General features: G+C 41.1%; 1 protein-coding gene across 1 annotated transcript in view; it reads left to right on the forward strand.

The window, feature by feature from the left end:
• The window catches only part of ZCWPW2 (zinc finger CW-type and PWWP domain containing 2), a 113,930-nt gene extending 111,721 nt beyond the window's left edge, over window positions 1-2,209 (forward strand). Inside the window, exon 9 of the mRNA XM_030549337.1 lies at window positions 2,036-2,209. Within this exon, the coding sequence (XP_030405197.1) occupies window positions 2,036-2,209 (174 nt within the window). The remainder of the gene's footprint in view (window positions 1-2,035) is intronic.
• The last annotated feature ends 16,625 nt before the right edge of the window (window positions 2,210-18,834 follow it).

Raw genomic sequence — 18,834 nt, forward strand, 5'->3', positions numbered from 1 at the left:
CCTTCTTCTCCTAATCCCAGGAGATTGCACTCTCCTCTTTTTGCCCAAATCCAGACCATCCAAAAGAAAGAGTTTGGCACATCTTAGATGTCTAGAAGGCAAATTAAGATGTGTGGTTTACAGTACAAAATCCTTTAGTGAAGCTTCCACTTTGTTCATTGTAAAATACCACATAGCTAAGCTTCCAGGTCCTCCATAGCAAGGTATATTGGAAGGGGGGAGATTTTCCAAGGAATGTAAAGTTAAAGGTAATCTCTCTCATTCAAGTTTAAAGCCCATTCCAAGAAGGCAATGGCAGCTTCATGAGCCATTCAGTCCAGTGCACCATATGGACAATTTTGCAGGGCAACAATCTTGGGTATCCATGCAAATGTTGGCTAATTTCTGTAAAATGAATAGACTTCAGATGGGTGAAGCAGACTTTTGTAGAAGGATTTTCTAAGCCGTAGCTCATTCTTAGCCAACCCAACAATTGGTAGTGATGGGGGCGGGTTGGTAGTACTGCTAAAAAATTGGATGACTATTGAAGTTATGAACCCATCTCTCAAAGTGAGAATGAAAAAAATTTGTCTCACCTGGAAATTTTTGTTCTGGATAGGGGGATAGGTCTATGAATTCATCCCACCCTGTATTTTTTCATCTCCTTCTTTCAGGAGGTTATTGCTCAGTAATGTTGCATTGTTTTCTTTCCTTTTTAGGGAAAGCTGATGGATAACAGTATTCTTATGTTAAATCAATGACCCTTGGGGTTATCTCAGTTAATGTGTTTTTGTCAGGTTATACAGTTATAATATATGGATATATACTTATCTCATAGAACTAGAAGGGACCCTGAGAGGTCATCAAGTCCAGCCCCCTGCCTTCACTAGCAGGTCCAAGGACTGATTTTTCCCCAGATCCCTAAGTGGCCCACTCAAGGATTGAGTTCACAACCCTGGATTTAGCAAGCCAATGTGCAAACCACGGAGCTATTCCTCCCTTCCCCCTGCTTAGATGCTGAGCAGATTTTTTTGCTACTCTTAATATGTGAAAGTGTGTTATTCAGATTCGATAGCAGCTTTGGAAGCAACTCTCTGGAGGGGCTATTCAGTGGGAGGAGTTATCTGGAGAGTCAGCTCGGTCAATCAAAATACCTGACTCCACCTCCTATAGCAGGGAGACTGTAGAACCCATCACTGTTGAATTTATGGACCCATATCTCTACCCAGAATTAAATTTTCTAGGTAAGTAAGACAAATTTTCTCACTAAACCAGTCTACCTCTTTAGTTCCCTCTTAAGAACCATAGTACCTAAGACTTAGAGAGGCTTCTGTATCTGGAGTTGAGGAGAATACTGCAGAGGCAGTGCCTTGACACATACATTCATTTGAGGGTCTTTGTCCATAGTTTGATAATCTACAGGTTGCATAGTGAAGAGTAGCTTTTCTTCCCTTTGGTTTGAGATACATTTCACAGTATTCTTGGTAGAAAGTGGTTCTTACATTTAAGCTTCACATATTAAGATCTCAGTAAAATGGCAATATAATAGAAGAGATTTTGGTTTATTAAGGGCACATCTACAGGAGGACTTACACTTACTGCTGTAGATTTACACCACTGTGAGTGGCAGTGTAAATCTACAGTGCTCCAACATGTCATGCACTATGTGTCCATGGGCACTAAAAGCTTCAAGTGTGTTGATGTGCTGTGGTTTGAAACAGCAGTAAATCAAAGTGCACTAGGTAATTTTTAGTGTGCATCAGTAGGGTCCACACGGACAGTTAGTGCATGGCCTATTGGAAGTGCTGTAGATTTATACCTCAGCTTACCGCTTATTGCTCATATAAACATACCACTATATTCCTCCAGATGCTTTATGTTTACCAAAAAGTATGTTCAGGCAAATTCACACTTTGACTGCTTGTGATGAGAGTTTTAGATATATTTGGACTATGGATTGTTGACATGTTGAGTGAACTTGATAACAAGGCATATTACTTAATGTTGTTTTTAAATTTAATGTAATGCATCTAGAGAATGCATATTTGCTTTTCAGGTAACGAAATGCAGCACAGAGAGTACTGAAGGAAGTCCAATGGAAAACTACACCCAAGAGGATTGTATTATTATGGATGGGATAGCTTTCAGGGCTGGGGAGTGTATTGAAAACATAACCAACAAGTTTAAAGAAATAGATTCTTTAATGGCTGAATTCCAAGATAGTTTGTAGCACTTTAAAAAAAAAAGAAAAAGGAACCTCTCTATCCACTTTTCCATTTAGTCATAGATTCTTAAGTGAATAATTTGCATAGTTACAAAGGCAGTTATTTTAATTTAATGTTAAATGTTACCTGATAACATTGCTAACAAAACTAAAATATATTTTCAAGTTGATAGGAGAGATTTAAAAGTAAATACTCATTTATAATTTTGTTGTTATTTACATGGAATATTTTATTAAGGCTTGAAACAAATTGTAAATAACTGAAAACTAGATTTAAAAATAAAAGCAAATAAGCTTGTTGTAGTGATTCTGAACACATCTTGAATTCTGGAGGGATTCTGGCAAGATGGTGGATCTTCAGATATTCAGAAGTTGATTAAAGTAAATCCTCTATTAGTCATAAGTTTATATGGCTGAAATGCAATTTAACTACATACTTTTCTCTAATATGAAACATTGATGGAGTTTGTTAGTCGTTTGATCCACCTGTGCAATTCCCATTGGGTTCTATTCAGCTCAAATTCACCTCTGGGTAACCTGCCTGGAGGCTGCATACCATTCCTAAGAATACTTCCTTCTTCTTTGAGTGGCATCTGGATATTCACTCTTGTGAATCAAGGAGCCTGCACCATGAGAGTCCACAGCCTTCTTGAAAGCAGTGTTTGTTGGGGCCAGTTGCATCTCTTAACCTGGAGAATTCTGAGGACATAAAAGGGGAAATGGCCCCAGTTGTTTCTCCATTCCTTTCTAACCACTGTAGGTACAGGAAACTCAGATCACACAAAGTGTTCTCAATACTTCCCTCATCTCCATTTCATTTATCTTTTTTTCCTGTCCTTTTGAGGCAACATTTGTTTATAGTTAGTCTATCAGTTAGTCAAGTTTTTCTTTTAAAGAAAAGAGGAGATGCTATGTGCTTAAAGTGGAGCCAGTTTCCAGAGGATCTGTATCCATAGACCAGATCTGTATCTGGCAGCCAAGCATGGATTGGGGGCTGAAAAATGTGGATCCAGATCTGGCAGCCAAGATCTGGAGGTACCAACCCTCCGCTCACCCCCAAACCAAACCAAAAAAACAAAACCCAAGCTGTGTAAAGATCTATGGCTGATAAGTATGGATTTAGATCCAGATGGATATGGGATCAGAACCTGGATCCAGATTTGACAGCTAAACATGAAGAACTGCCAAGCATGGGATCTGGTTATCTGGGATCCAGACATCATGAAGATCTTATATCTCTGACTTTTGAGAGATATGGTCTAATAGTTCTGTATCTCTCTTGGATCCAGCCCCGGGTCAGTGGAGTATGTTACTAGATTTCCAACACCATGATCTTTTCAGAGTTATCTGACTTACTGATGCTGTTCCCAACATCCGTTCCCAGTTTTGTGAATTCAGTATGAAATGTGGCTCCTTGTAAAGGCACTGGAGCTGAAAGCTGTTTCTCTGACTTGCAAAGGTTTTCTACACTTCATAAAATTAAAATCTGTCTAAATTCTGATGGACAACATTATGGGAATATATTGCACAGACCACCAAAAAGGGATTTGCTTTAGCCAGTTGTGTCAGGGAAATTACCTGTTCATAAAGTTAAGTATCCTCGTTGTATGGATCCAGGGAAAGATGATGTATTGATAGATTCTTTGAGAAGAATTTTCACTCAACTGTACAAATGCTATATCAAGGGCTCTATCACGTATTGCCATGTTTGTACAAATGAGGTAAATACCAGTTATGTCCTTTCCCTTAGGGAGAATGTGCTTGTCTGTGGTTCTGAACCAAAGACAGGCAAGTCCTAACCTCAATATTGCACTCGTTTTCTGCACTAAGAGCAGGAGCTTCTCTGTTGCCCTTGATTCTATTAAATTACAGGTTTCAAATGATGGTTCAGTTGATACTAAGTTACAGTCAGTAGCCCTGGTTAGAGATTGGTAAGTCTTTCTGTGAAAGGGTCTGCTCACCTGTGGCACCTCCTGTTCGCCATCACAGGGATTAGCTCTGCCAGCTGGTGCTCCTTCTCTAGATGGTGCCTTTTCTGTCATTTTCTCTGGCCGCATACCTGTCTCAATCCAAGGACCACAGCATCCTCTTCATGACTCAGCCCTCCAGCTGGGTCACCTTCTGTATTTCTCCCTTTTAGGAGTGGGTACCACTATTCAATAGTCAAGCCACTTCCCCAATGGTGAATAGGGGTGACCTGGGCTAGCCCACTGCTTCAGGTCCTGACCCAGGGACCCTATAGATAGAAGCCTTCTGCTGTGTCTCTTCATCTTCCTTCAATACTGCTTCAATTCCCTGGGCCACTTCCCCATGGCCCCAGCACCTTCTTTGCACTATTCCCAGGGCATTCAGTGAGCAAGTCCCAGCAGCCAGCCAGGAGCTCCCTATTGCTCCCCTGGTCCCTGCCATCAACTGCTCTGTCCAAGGTGCTACCCTTGCTGCTAGGAACACATTCCTCACTCCTTGGGCTCCTTGCAGCAACTGATCCTGTTCTGCCCCACAGCTCCTTTTATACTAACCTGTTGGGCCTGATAGGTTGCTCCATTCAGCCTCCCTCCAATTGGTTGCCTCCTGCTCAGCCTCCCTACACTGCTAGGAGGACTTGCCTCCCCTGCTCTTAACCTCCATTAACCGATTCCACTTGAGTGTGGGGTGAACACCCCATCACACTTTCATGCAGTATTATGGGTATGTATAACCTCCCAAGCACTCTCTTGAGGGTGAGTGCCTCAACTTCCTCTCCTTAATGAGGTACAAATGAAATGACTTAAACAGCCTGGTCAAGGAGAAGCCAAACACTCTACAGCAGTATCTCTCCCTTTAATAAAGGCTTCTAAGTTCCAGCAGTAGATTTGTAGTCTTTTCCCTGCTTATTCAGAGTCTCTCCCAGGCCTCCTTACCTGGAAAGTTTTTGCCTAATTCAGACTTGCTCGGAGCTCCCCTCTTCTGGAGCTTCCTTTCTTCTTCTTCTTCTTCTTCTGCTTTGTGGTGAAGAAGACTCACCCACTGATAACTGCCACCTACTATATTCCTTGTACAGTCATGCCAATATACTCTCTTTACCCTGTGCTATATCCTTAAAACATATGAGAGCTTTTTGGCTGTTACCCACTTTCCTAATACTCTTCCTAAATCTCCTATAGTAAATTCTGTCACCTTAAAGTATCTAAATTCTTCATAAAAAACCTTTCTTTTCTGGGAAAGTCCCTGCATTCCCATACCAGATAATCAACTCTTTGTTTAATCTTACATGTGCTATATAACCTATCTTTGTGTTCAGTAAATATAAATTATTATTCAGTGACCAGTTAAAGGTTTAAATATGAGTATTTGTCTGATCCTTTAGTTACTTTGGAGTAGTGCAGTATCATCTATTTTGGGGCATACTTTATAGAATGTATTCCTCTTTTCTCCTTGGTCCATAATTCTCACCATTCCTTTTTAAATTTCTTTTTTTAAACTAAACTTTTAAATTCCTACATACTCAAAGGAATATTTATATCAATCTCCCCATTTATTAAAGACATTTTTCACTTTCTTATCTGGCATTTCATTACTAGCTATCCCAGCATGCGAGCTTCTTTTCTCCTGAAGAACTTGAGCTCTACAAAGGTTTTTATTAGACCCAGATGTTCCTTACTTAATTAACTACCTTCCAGCTACTTTGGCAGCTAACTACCCCAGGTGGATCTGGGTTAGCTCATTGCCTTCAGTGGAGCCTGTTGCAGGTAGGTTGGGCATGTTACAACAGGGCTGCTATGTGTATCTCTAGTACTGCTTGGGGTAGTTACTTTGCTGTGACAGCTGCAGAAAAATACACTAAATGAAGATGCTATTCTTGATAGCTGAGATAGCCACTAGGCTTGTCTCTTAGTAACTATCTCCTTTAAATTGCATTATTACAGGACAAGGGATGACCATCCCCATCCTTACTGTCTAAGATGCCTGGGCTTTCAATCTCTTTCAGAACCCTAGAATGTTTGTATGTCCAAGTCTCATTTATTTTCAAGTAGGTAGGTATCATACTTTGCACATTTAGAGAATGTTGTCATTGTTTATTTGGGACCAAAACTTATCTACAAATTTGTCAAACTCTCGGAGAGGTGGAGCTGACACAAGAGGAATCATTCCACCATCGTCCATGTTTGTCCATGTAACACACTGTGTTTGACAGTTAGCATGATCTGACAGGGCTTCAGCCTCCTGGAACTGTCAATCCTCATCCAGAATACAGATGGCATCTGTAGCAGGCCCTCATGCTGTGTTCACCACGCCATGTTGCATGACTGATACTGCAGATATGTATCTGTGTTTTAGCCATTTTTTCCTCTGATTAAGACTTGTTTTAGGAGAGTGAGAAGATCAGTCATGTCTATCCATTCTTGACATGGCATCCAAACCCGATTCCTGTTTTGGCAGTTCTGCTGTCTTTCTTTACCCAGAACTTCCTGTCTGTTGTACTGCTCGCTAAACTCCCACAAGTGGGAATATGCAGAAGCCACCTAAAGAAGAAATGAAGGTTTCTTACCTGTAACCAGAATTCTTTGGGATGAGCTGTTGCATATTGATACTCCCTGCCCACCTTCCCTACTTCTTCAGATTCTCAAATTAGGAATTACTGAATTAGAGGACAGGTTTCAGAGCAGTAGCCGTGTTAGTCTGTATCAGCAAAAACAATGAGGAGTCCTTGTGGCACCTTAAAAACTAACAAATGTATTTGGGCATAAGCTTTCATGGGCTAAAACCCACTTCATCAGATGCATAGAAAATACAGTAGAGAGGTATAAATACACAGTATACGAAAAGATGGGAGTTGCCTTACCAAGTGCGGGGTCAGTCTGATGAGACAATTCAATAATAAAGAATGGTAGTGGATGAGTCACTACAAAAACTAATTTCCCCCCTGCTGATACTCACACCTTCTTGTCAACTGTTTGAAATGGGTCACCTTGATTACACTGAACTCATTAGCACTACAAAAATGATTTTTCCTCCCTTCTTGTCAACTGTTGAGAATAGCCCACTTCCACCTTAATTGAATTGGCTTGTTAGCACTGACCCCCAACTTGGTAAGGCAACTCCCATCTTTTCATATGCTGTGTATTTATACCTCTCTACTCTATTTACCACTACATGCATCTGATGAAGTGAGTTTTAGCCCATGAAAGCTTATGCTCAAATAAATGTGATAGTCTCTAAAGTGCCACAAAGACACCTCATTGTTTTTGCTGAATTAGAGGAAGTAACTGAGGGGTGGTTGGAGCCACTCCTTATTTTTATATCCTCAAAATTTGCAGGATGGGATGGTGGATGGGGGATTGGCCCCCAATGTAGACTGTTTTCCAGAATGTTCTGGAAGTTCCTGGCCCAGGCACCTGGATCCTATAAATGTGGCTATGTAGAGGCTCATCTCTAAGAACTCTGGTTACAGATAAGTAGTCTTCATTTCTCATAAGTGGCCATATTATGCATTTTGGCATTAGATGGTTGCTATAAGACTTGAAGGAATGATCTCAGGAGACATGCAGAGGACACCTACTGCAGTGCTTTCCCCGACCTCTTGCTGGAGAGTGGGGCTCTCTCTTACTGACAAGATATGGAAGATTTTTTAAAGGGGGTTCAAAGTGCATGGATGTAGCTTTCAGAGGAGTTTAAAAGAGTTATATGCCCAAATCCCAATCTCCAAACTAAAATAGAAGTTTAAAAACAAGAAAAAGAAAAAACAAATGTACACAAACTATTAACATAATAGGAAAGGGTCAAAATATAGCCAGTACATGCAAACAAACAAAAAAGACTAGCGTTAAAGCAAATAAAACACTAAAATAGCAACATAAGAGCAGGAAGAGGCAGATTATATTTTAATGTTAAAGATGGTTGAAGTTTTTTCAATTTTGGGAGGTCAAAAATGGCCTTTTTTCAAAAAGTGTGTATCATCATTGTATTATCATCATTGTAAAAGATCAATGTTTGAAAAAAAAAATCATGCCTTTAAAATATTTCCCCCCCCAAATTTACTTAAAGGGTTATTGAAATGATTATCAAATTTTTTCATTTTCTGAAAGCCTGATAAATGGGAGTTTTGCCATTGACTTCAATGGCCCAAGATTTCACACTGCAAGTAGTCTCATTGACTTCAGTGGGACTACTCACAGTGCCTAAAATTAAACACAAATGTAAGTGTCTTCAGGATTGAGTCTTCAGATTGTAAAATCTTAGGGCAGGGAAATACTTATTGCATGTCTATAACACCTAGCACATTTTCAGCAATATGTAAATAATAATAATACAGAGTTCTTTTCTGAGAGAAAAAACATTTTCAGGAAGGAAAGAGAACACAAGTACTCCCTTCAAGTTCACTAAAGATGAAATTCATCTGCATATGGAGAGCTGCTGCAAGTCTTTCCATGTGACTTAAGGCCTATATAAGGGTTGCATGGGTCTGCTGGTTGAGCAGCAAAAGAGGGGTGCCTGTACACACCCTGTGTGCTGCAGAAATGGTTTCCATGTCACATAAGACAATGTCAAAGGACATATCTGATAAGCAGAGAGATGCAGGCGCTAATTATGTGGATTCATGTGCTATTAACCCATGCAAATAGTGTGCAGAGGCTACAACCACTATTCCAGCCTATATGCCAGAACAGTTGCAAGAGATAAGCATAAGGACAATTCTCAGTTGTCCCACTTTCTACCCCTGATTTGGAGGTGTGATGGGGTATACCTGCCCTGCACTGGACAGGAAGGGGTTAACCTCATACTGTGGGCTGAAGAAGCCATGACCCCTCACCTCTCCTGGGCATGCTCCAACTGGAACCTCAGTATAAAAGGGAGCGGCCCAGCTCAGTCTTCTCAGAGTGCAGAGGAGAGAAGATGTGTGTTTCAGGCTCATGGCCAGGAGCTGCTGGAGCCCCAGACAATGGAAGATAGACACACTGAAACACGGTTGGCCATGGAAGCCTGTGAGAAGAAGGAGTTGTCAAGAGCTTTGTCTGCCAACTACCTCAGAGACCCAGAGGACCTGCAGACTACAGAGCAGCACGACAGGCTAGGAAGTAGCCTAGGGGAACCAGATATCGATCCAGTTGTGAAACCAGGAACCGAGTCACTGTGTTCTGGACAGATCCCTACTAATCCAGTGGTAGATACACTTGCTGCTGACAGGGCCCTGGATGGGACCTGGTGGAGTAGGGAAGGCCCTTGGGCCGATAGGCCACTTTATCCTGCATATAAGGGCAACCATGCCCACATTGAAAAGTGGTCTGATTGACTCTAACCATTAGATAACACCACCCTGAGGAAAAGGGCAGTTATTTGGATTTGGCCCTGGAGCTATAATGCCCCTGTTCTCCCCCGGTTCCAAGAGGTGATGGGGTTTCCCTGCCCTGCAAGAGAGGAGCTTGACTTCGCTGGCTCATTCTTTCAGAATTTCATTTCTCTGAACTCAGCACTGAACTTAAAGAGGAGTGAATTTCACCCTGAATTACTTGTTATGAAAATGAATAAATCTAAAATAAAAGTTTTCTCTAATTTTAACATACATTTTAACTGCCTCATTTAAGCCTCTGCTAATATAACTCATGTTTGTGTCATGTTCATGGTAAAAAAGTGAAAATATTGCTAACTCACTGTTGTGTGCTTATAATTAAAATGTAAAAGGACTTAAATTCAAGAATGCAAACAGAAATCTAAACTAAAACTGGGACTGTAAATATTGTATATTCCTTAAAATAAAAATTGTTGCGTAAGATTGGAAGATAGCTAACCTGATGCTCATCTTTTAAAAGGAATCAGGGATGACAACAGGCTTACAGGCTCACCTCAGCATTAGGAAAAGCAGGGCCGATGAGAAGGGGGGAAGCCGGTACAAATTACTGGGGCCCAGTGGTCCAGAAGAGGGTCTGGAGCTCAGTTTTGTCGGCCTGGTCCGCCCTTGCTGGGGGTCCTGAAAATTTTTTTTTCACCGGGGCCCAAACCCACTCTCGGCAGCCCTGAGGAAAACTGACAGAATGTAATTAAGGACAGAGTAATGAAATGCTTGAATATATATATGCTGATAAGGTCAAACCAGCTTAGTTGCAGGAAGCATAAAATTTGCCTCTCTGACCTGTTAAATTCTTTCATTCTGTAACATAATGGATAAAGGGCATCTAGTAGAAGTAATTTATTTGGATTTCAAAAGGTTTTCAATAAAATCTCTCACAAGAAACTAGTAAACAAAACAAGTAACCATGAGGTAAAGGCTAAAGCCCTGTCAAGGATTAAAAATGAACTAGCAATAAAAAACAGGATTCTAGCAATATAGAGGAATTGTTAGCTATACACGTGAGACACTTAAGAACAGTGGGTTTCAGTGGTTTCACCCAGCAGGTAATGTTTCAGCCTGAGTCATTATGACTGTATCTGTGCTGGCAATTTTCAGGAAATCTCTCACCATTGCATTTCAACCAGCACTAACAATAGTTGGAGCTCTGATGTATTTTTGGCACGTTTTTAACCACGTTTTCTAACTCTGCTCAGAGGAGGTGATAAAAATGAATGTGCTCAATCTACACTCACATTCTAGTTATTGCTAGTACAGGTGAAAATGCAATGGTCAGAGATTTCCTGAAAAATGCCAGTGGAGACAAGGTCGATTATTACCATTATCTGTCCCTGAGGATAATCAGTATCTGCTCAGTTAGTCTTGCTATGAGTCATTAGTCTTTACATAACCTTAAGACACACAAGACCTGTCTATTCTACCACAAAGTCCAACTAGGAAACCCTATGTTAAAAATAATTTAAAATAATTTGAGCTAGCATAGTTTTGCCTCCAGTGTAGATAGGTCATAGCGAGGTTAACAGATTTTAACACTGCAAATAAAGGCAGTAATCTGCTCTTAGTAATGGTTTTCAAAAAACATTTAACTACACTATGATCTGTCCACCATGGAACAAACCTGTCAGAGCTGAAACCATTTTTAAAAATAATTTTTAGAAATGATTTTCTATCACCATCTTTTTATAAGATAGACAGGGCCAGGTTGTGCTGTCTTATTCTCCCACTCCAACATATGGTAATTTGAAAGTTCTCCAAGTAAACAAGATATGCTCACAAGTCAAAGTTAAAAAGTAAATATATTAAAAACCAGGTACAGAAATTAGAATTGTACTTGGTTGATTTATTACCTGTCAGAAATTTTAAAAATATTAAGTTTAGAGGTTAATCAAAAGCAAAAACTAACATTGATGCAACAATAAAAGAGAAACCAAGCACAGAAAAGTCTGGTTAAGGTTTACATAGCAAAATTTTATTGAACTCCCTGGATATTTTATAACTGCACATTAAACACCATAAGCAGCAGTGTACTAAGGCAACAGTTCTCAAACTGTGGATCACAGATTACTTGTGGTCTATACAGTCATTGCTGGTGGTCTACGTAGAGCTGGCTGATCACATAATGTGGGCTCTTGTTCTCCTTTGAGTGGTTGCAGGTATGTATTCTGCTCAGGTGTGTGTGAGCCCAGCATATCAAAGCTGAAGAATTTTGCCTCACAGTATTCCTAGCATCTGTGCTCATGCCCTTTCCCTCATAGCCCCTATTATGGCTATATAAGGGTGGTGCCACCCTGACTCCCCTCAGTTTCTTCTCACTGCTTATAACTACATTTGGAGCGATTAGTGTCATCTTATCTCACAATTGCCTTTGCAGTTTTCTGTGAATTCCTTTCTATGTAGTTATAGTTATTCATAATGCCCTTTGTTAGTTAGTAGAAGTTAGTTGGGTAGCTTTTCCTAGTGGGATGCCCTCACCGGGGTTTAAACATTGTCCTTGGTGTGGGATAGCTATTCCCAATAGCAGCCCCCACATTAAACCTCTGTTGTGCCTGGGGGAGGGGTTCATTAAGGAAAGATCTCCACCTATAACTCCTTTAAAAAGAGTATAAAGAGACTTAAGATTAAAGGCAGCACCTTCTTGAATAGGCAATGAATTATGCCTCAGCGCAGGAGATCACTGTGGAACATCAGGCACCTCAAAGAGCACCTGAGCTAATACGGACTGGTACTTCTCCACCGAGAAGGAAGAGGGATTGCTCTCCTTCATTGGGTCCCCTGAGAAAAAGAATCCACAAAATGGACCAGAGCCATTCCAGAGCTCAGGGAGATTTGTCTTCATCTTCTAGGGCAAGTAAAAACCAGCACCATGAGTCTTCAGGTACATGGGTTAGAGTTGGGTCATCAACCAGCTCTACAGTACCTATATGAGACAAGGGGGACACTGTACCATCAACTCTGGTACTGCCTAAAGATATCAGGGTCAGGTAAAGACAACAGAGATGGCAGCACTATCAGTTTTCACTCTGTACCAGGCAACAGCAAATTTGCCTATGTGTCCCTGACTCATCTCTTATTCAGGGACATTTGACTGCAGTAGTGTCATCCTCAGTGTCCTTGGCTCCCCTGAACTAGTGGCAGAATTACTGCCATTGCCAGCTCTGTTGTCAATGCCCCAGTTTACTCATAGTGCAGGGATGCTATCAGCTTCCTGCTTGGCACTGAGAGTTTCACTAACATGAATAGAATCTTCGGTACTCACTCTGATTACGACACAGTCTGCATCTGTGAGCCTGGGACCAGCTTTGTTTTCAGTACTGGTGCCTGTTTCAGGTCTGAATATGAGTGCAAAGCTGGCACCAGTATTCAAGGAACCATTGACTGTTGGTTGATGCAGGGTACTTGGTGTCAGGAGCAGGTCCCCTGCTACCATCAGACTGCTTAGAGGGGTCTTCACAGTCAAGCTCAGAGGCATCTCCTTCCCCTTTGCTCCTCTTGCTATCCATATGTAGAGTTGTTGAGACACAGTAGGAATCATAGTAGGTACTGGCATCAATACTATTCCCATAGTAAAGACAAGTGCTCCTGGTCTAGTTCCTACTGGTCGCCAATGCCATTTCCTTATCTGCAGTGGCCTTTGGGGAATCCCTGAGAAACTCTATGTTCAACTAAATCCTGGTTGTAGGCTCACTCAAGGATAAGATCACCTGGATCTCTGGTAATCTTCCTGCCAGAACCACTGGTCCTGCAGCCACTGGCAGAAGGGACTCCTTCTGTATTGGAATATCCTGAATCTTTGAGACTGTCAGGTGTTATTCTTCAAGGAATTCTGTTGGTCCCATGTGAAGCCCATCTACATCTGCTTCCTCATCACCAGATGATGCAGCAGTGATAAGTCCTCATCTTTGGTACTGGAGGATTTCTGATTATATCAGAATCTGCGTATCGGCATTAGGTATTCAGGCCAAGTTTGTTCAAGAAAACACCCATAAATTGGTGGATATCCTCCAGCCCTTGGCTCCTAGGAGAGTTGTCTTCTCTATAAATGAATCAGTATTAAAGCCTGCTAAGTCCCTATGTAATACCGTGACTTTGTTAATACCCACAGCAAAGCATACTGTCAAAAGATGCTATGTGCCTGTAGCAAAGAGGTGTGGCATCTCTTGGAGATTGACGGCGAGGGAGGGCCAGATGCCCCTGGTGGGCAGAACCTGGAAAACCATGCCCACCATGCTGGAAGCAGAGGGGTGGGACAGGAACAGGAACTATAAAATGCAGGCCCTGCAGCTCAGTTGGGGGAAAGCCACTGAGGGAGGCAGACACTTCCATCCTGGTGCTGGAGCCAGAGCCTGCTGAGGACTTCTGCTGTCCTGAGGACTTGTCCAAACTTCCTGAGTTTCCAGATGCTGAAGAGTGGCTGGGATTACTGCTAGCAGTGTATCTAGGGAAGAAGGAGGACAACCTCAAGATCCAGATATACTCCAAGGGGAGGGGAGGAAGTGGCTCTGGGACAGCTGACTATGAGGGAGGGCCACACATACCTACAGTGCCCATGCAAGTTTTTGAATGCTTTTGTCTTATCCAGCTCCAAATTCCCTGGTTGTGACAGCAGAAAACGAGCAAGCAAGACAGGAAAGATATAAATCTATGCCTAAATAAAAAGATTTTAAAAGGCTAGATTTGATGAGAAGAAAGATCTATTTGAGTTTCACCTTGAAGATACATATTTCCAACCAGCAAGCTTTGTTATTGAATAATGATTTTGTGAACTGGGATGCTATGTCCAAATCTGAATTGGGAAGGGACCTGATGTGTGCTTTCCTCCCATCTCTCTGATCTCTCAGGTTATCCTCATGCTCAAATTGGATCATGTCAAACTGTTTCTGATTGCTCCAGCATGAGGTAATATTGGTTTTCCAACCTCTTCACTCTTTTGACTTGACCATCCAAGCTTCTCCCTCTTCTTCCCAACCTGCTCACTCAACGTCATAGCCAGGGTGTCCATACAGCATTGAGCAGTGTACACCTTACTGGGTGGATGCTGTGTGGCTAGATGAGGAGGAGGGGCAATGCACAGGAGTGGTTAGAGATATTCTGAAGAAAACCAGTTACAAAGTCTACCTATTTGTCTAAATGGAAATGGTTCTCGATTTGGGGAATGTCGAAAAAAATTCAGCCCATGTTAGGCCTATATCTGAGGTCTCTGAAGTTTCACTTGACTGCAATCTCAGCTTTCCTTATTCCCATTCACAGAAAGTTGGTATTCTCAGACCCTATGATAGTGAGTTTTTTAGAGTATTATCTGCCTTTTTCCACAAGTGAAGGAAACGGTGCTGTTGTGGGACCTTAATTCGGTTCTGGTGATGCTGATGGGTTTGCCAGTTGAACCAATAACAACTTGCTTGTTGGCTATCCACTACCAGAAGGCAGCCTTCCTTGTGGCTATTACATCTACAAGAAGAGTTAGCAAGTTCCAAGCCTTAATGGCAGATCCTTCATGCCCTCAAATTTTCAAGGACAAGGTGGCAGGTTTTTTTGTTTAAAGTGTTATCTCAGTTTCACTTTAAGGGTATTTACTTACCTATATATTTTTCCAAACAACATTCAAATGTAGAGGAGCAGCATCTACATACCTTACATGTCAGGCAGTGCTTAGTATTCTATTTAGAAAGGATTAAACTGTTTTGTTCATCACCTCAACTCTTCGAGTCCTACACTGAGAAGATGAAAGGACAATCAGTCTCCACTCAGACTATTTCCGAGTGGATAACTGCTTATATTGCCTTAGCTTATGGAGTTGCTCAGATGATGCCCCCACAGTTATTCTGAGTTCATTTGATGAGAGTTCATGTGCCATTAGTTGTGTTTCTTAGCAATGTCTCAATAGTGGATATTTGCAGGTCTGCACTGTGGTCTTCAGTACATTACAATATCTCCATCGCATTGAGATCTGAAGCAAACGTTGGGAAGGCAGCTCTGCAGTCACTATTTAAATAGACTCTAAGCCTCACCTCCTGCAGCAAGTGCTTGGGAGTAGTCTGAGTGGAAGCATTTGAAGAAAATACAGATACTTACCTGAATTGTAAGTGTTGTTCTTTGAGATGTGGTGCAGATGTGTATTCCACAACCCACCTTGCATCCCATCTGCACTTGGGGTTGTGTGCAAAGAAACTGATAGGGATTGGGGCAGCACTGCCACTATATAGCCATGGGAGGGGCTATGAGGGAAAGGGTATGAGTGCCACCACTACTATTATTGCTAGGCAAAATTCCCCAACTTTGGTGCTTTGGGCATGCACACACCTGAGTGGAATAAGTGTCTATACTGACATCTTAAAGAACAACATTTACAATACAGGTAAGTAACTGTCTTTTTCTTTGAGTGGTTGCAGACATGTATTACAAATAGGACAAGAGATAAACGGAAATATCATAAATGAAGGTAGTATCCAGTGGACAGCTATAGAAGTTTTATTTTATTGTTTATTTGTAATAAGCACTTATATGGCACCCTTCACAGTAGTATCTGTCATATTGTATGTGTTTAGATTACAAGTATAACATTTCCCAAGAATAAGAAGCAAAATTCTGAACAACTCTCCCATCCCTTGTAATCTCTTATCTTTATTGAACAGAGACAAGAAAAGCTTGATAATAGGTTAAATGTTAGTGAGAAGCCTAGACAAAGCAGTGCATCTTGCAGAATTTCTTTTAATGTAGCCAAAATCATCCTTAGATGTACTTTTGGAAAAAGAATTCCAGGAATGAAGACCTAGCACAGAAAATACCCTGTCCCCAGATACCTTGAGCATACAGTGAGAGAAGTTTGCTTTAGTATTCTGAATGAAAACACTTAAAATGGTGGATCAGATGGGAGAGGTAGTCTCTGTGGTAGCTGGGCACTTAGCCATTCAGGGGTTAGTAGAAGATAAGCACCTTAAATTTCACCCAATCAGTAACTGGCAGCCAGTGTAGAGTGCCCAGTATGGATGCAATTTGCTCTCTGGCCATCTTGCTCAGAAGGAGGGCAGCCACTTTCTGCAGTAGCTGAAGCTTCAAGGTGCCTTTTACTTCTGGAGCCGGGTAGTGTGCATTGCCGTAGTCTAGTGTAGAGCTAACAAAGGAACAGATGACTGAGTGGAAAGGGCCAGTCAAATGTAAAAAACAGTATTTCTGGCGTTTTACATTTTTTCATAGCTTTAGCAAAACCTCAGATTATGATCTATTTGGACATTGGGCAGCCCTTAGTTGAGGGAGTGGTTATAGATATTGCCAATTCCTCAAAACCTACTACTTTCCCCCTCCAAACAGCATCACTGTTATCCAGATTGATCTTTAGCGAACCTGCTTTCTTCCATTTCTATATCTGAGCCAGACATTGGGAGAGTAAAGTAACTGCTCAGTCCCATAAACATATCTTATTTAACATCTGTATTAATAATCTGGAAGTGCAGGAGGGGAGGTTAATGAGCACGCTAGCAAAATTTACAGATGATACTAAATGAAGACATAAAAATAATATGGAGGGACCAAGCAACTTTAGACATACAGGAAGGAAATAGCAAAAGGAAGTTAGATTTTGCTTGGAAAATTCAAAACTAATATACTATATCTGGGGAAAAATAATGTGAAACACAGCTGTTCAATTAGAGTGAGAACTTTTGGAAGTAGTAATGCTAAAAGATCTAGGGATGATAATTGGACTGAAAGTTATATGTGAATTTGAATTGGAATATGACAGAAAAAAGCCAATTTGATTTGAGAGACACACATGCCAAAATTGGGAGTGACATGTTGGGTAATAATAATCTCTTCCTGATTGCCTGCAGGGGTATGCTTAGGTTGCATCATCTTTCAGGATAGTGCATCCTATTCTCCCAAGTATGCTTGGACTAGTCTTTAAACTGGTTGTGCAGGAGGATTCAGAGTCATGATCCTGCTCCCCTTCTGCCCCTTTCAGGCTATATATGTCTCCACTGGAGAAAATGGAGGCAGCAGTCCTTGTGCTCTGAGTGTAGGGACCGCAATTATGATTATTATAAGCTTCTTACATACTCTGCCCATACTTCTCACCTGTACCTCATTTTAAGAGACGTTATGAATTTTAGTCCCAAATATAACCACGTTCCATGCATATGTATAATCCCTTTGCTTTTATTGTTGAAAATGATTGACATCAGAAATCAAGAATCATATAACCTGAGGCTACACAAGAGTCATTGTCACTACAGGAATGAATACTACAGCATTTTAAGTTGTGTACGTGAATAATTTTGAGGGCTCATTTTGAATCATTGGCGCATAGTATGACACACGTTTAGGCATTGGCAGGTAGAGATGTATGTCTCCACCACACTGCACAAGAGTTACTCACCATCTGGACAATAAACAGAAGTGATAAACCCTTGTCTTTAATGACACCAAACATGAAATTTTGTAAAAATAACACTGTTGGCACTTAAAATAATACAGTTAAAGTTGAGTTCTGTTATAAGCATCTCTATTGGAGAAAGAGAAAATATGGACAGAGTTCAGAGAAGAACAACAAAAATAATTGAGGTACTGGAGAGATTTGTTTATGAAGAAAGAGCGAGAGTTATATGTATGACCTGACTAAGTGGACAACTGAAAGGAACCTGATAACCACCTTCTAATATCTCAAGGGTGTAAACACCGTAGATGATAAAAGTGCAACAAAGAGAAAGTGGTGGTTTTTGAACAGCTACTGTACTACAGGGATTCTGCTAGGGGATGGCAGTTTTAAATTGCATCAGGATTTCATTGCATCCTTTCTGGCAGAGGCTGCCTTGGAGAGGTTCTGAATTAATGCATCCCCAGGTTGTCCAGGCCTCATCCCTTCCTTAGGACTGTAATAGTTATCTCCAGATCTTAGGCTCCAAAGTGGAGTAGATGTGGAGACAAAAAGTTTCCAAAAAAGAGGACAGACCTCTGGCCTTTCAACAACTGATGCTCTGCTGCATAATCTCTTCTTGAAGTCAGTGGCAGAATGGATCCAGGAGTTAGAGGGTGACACAGAGAAAAGCACAGAACCTTTGTAAGACCTTGCCTCCACAGCTCTCCCAACTCTCAGCCTGGCTCCATAGCACTGCCATATAATGCACTTTGTACAAGCTTTCATGTATATGTTGAAAGGCCTGGAGAGGAAGTTACTGTTTCCAACAAAAGTAAATTACAGTATTCTAAACATCATGGGAGTATCACTTAGACTTCAGTTTAATGTGCAACTAGAATAATTATTCAGTTATTGATATGCAGTACCATGTAATACAGTAACACACAAACAAATGGGGGT

This window comes from Gopherus evgoodei, chromosome 2 (assembly GCF_007399415.2).
Source record: "Gopherus evgoodei ecotype Sinaloan lineage chromosome 2, rGopEvg1_v1.p, whole genome shotgun sequence".
NCBI lineage: Eukaryota > Metazoa > Chordata > Testudines > Testudinidae > Gopherus > Gopherus evgoodei.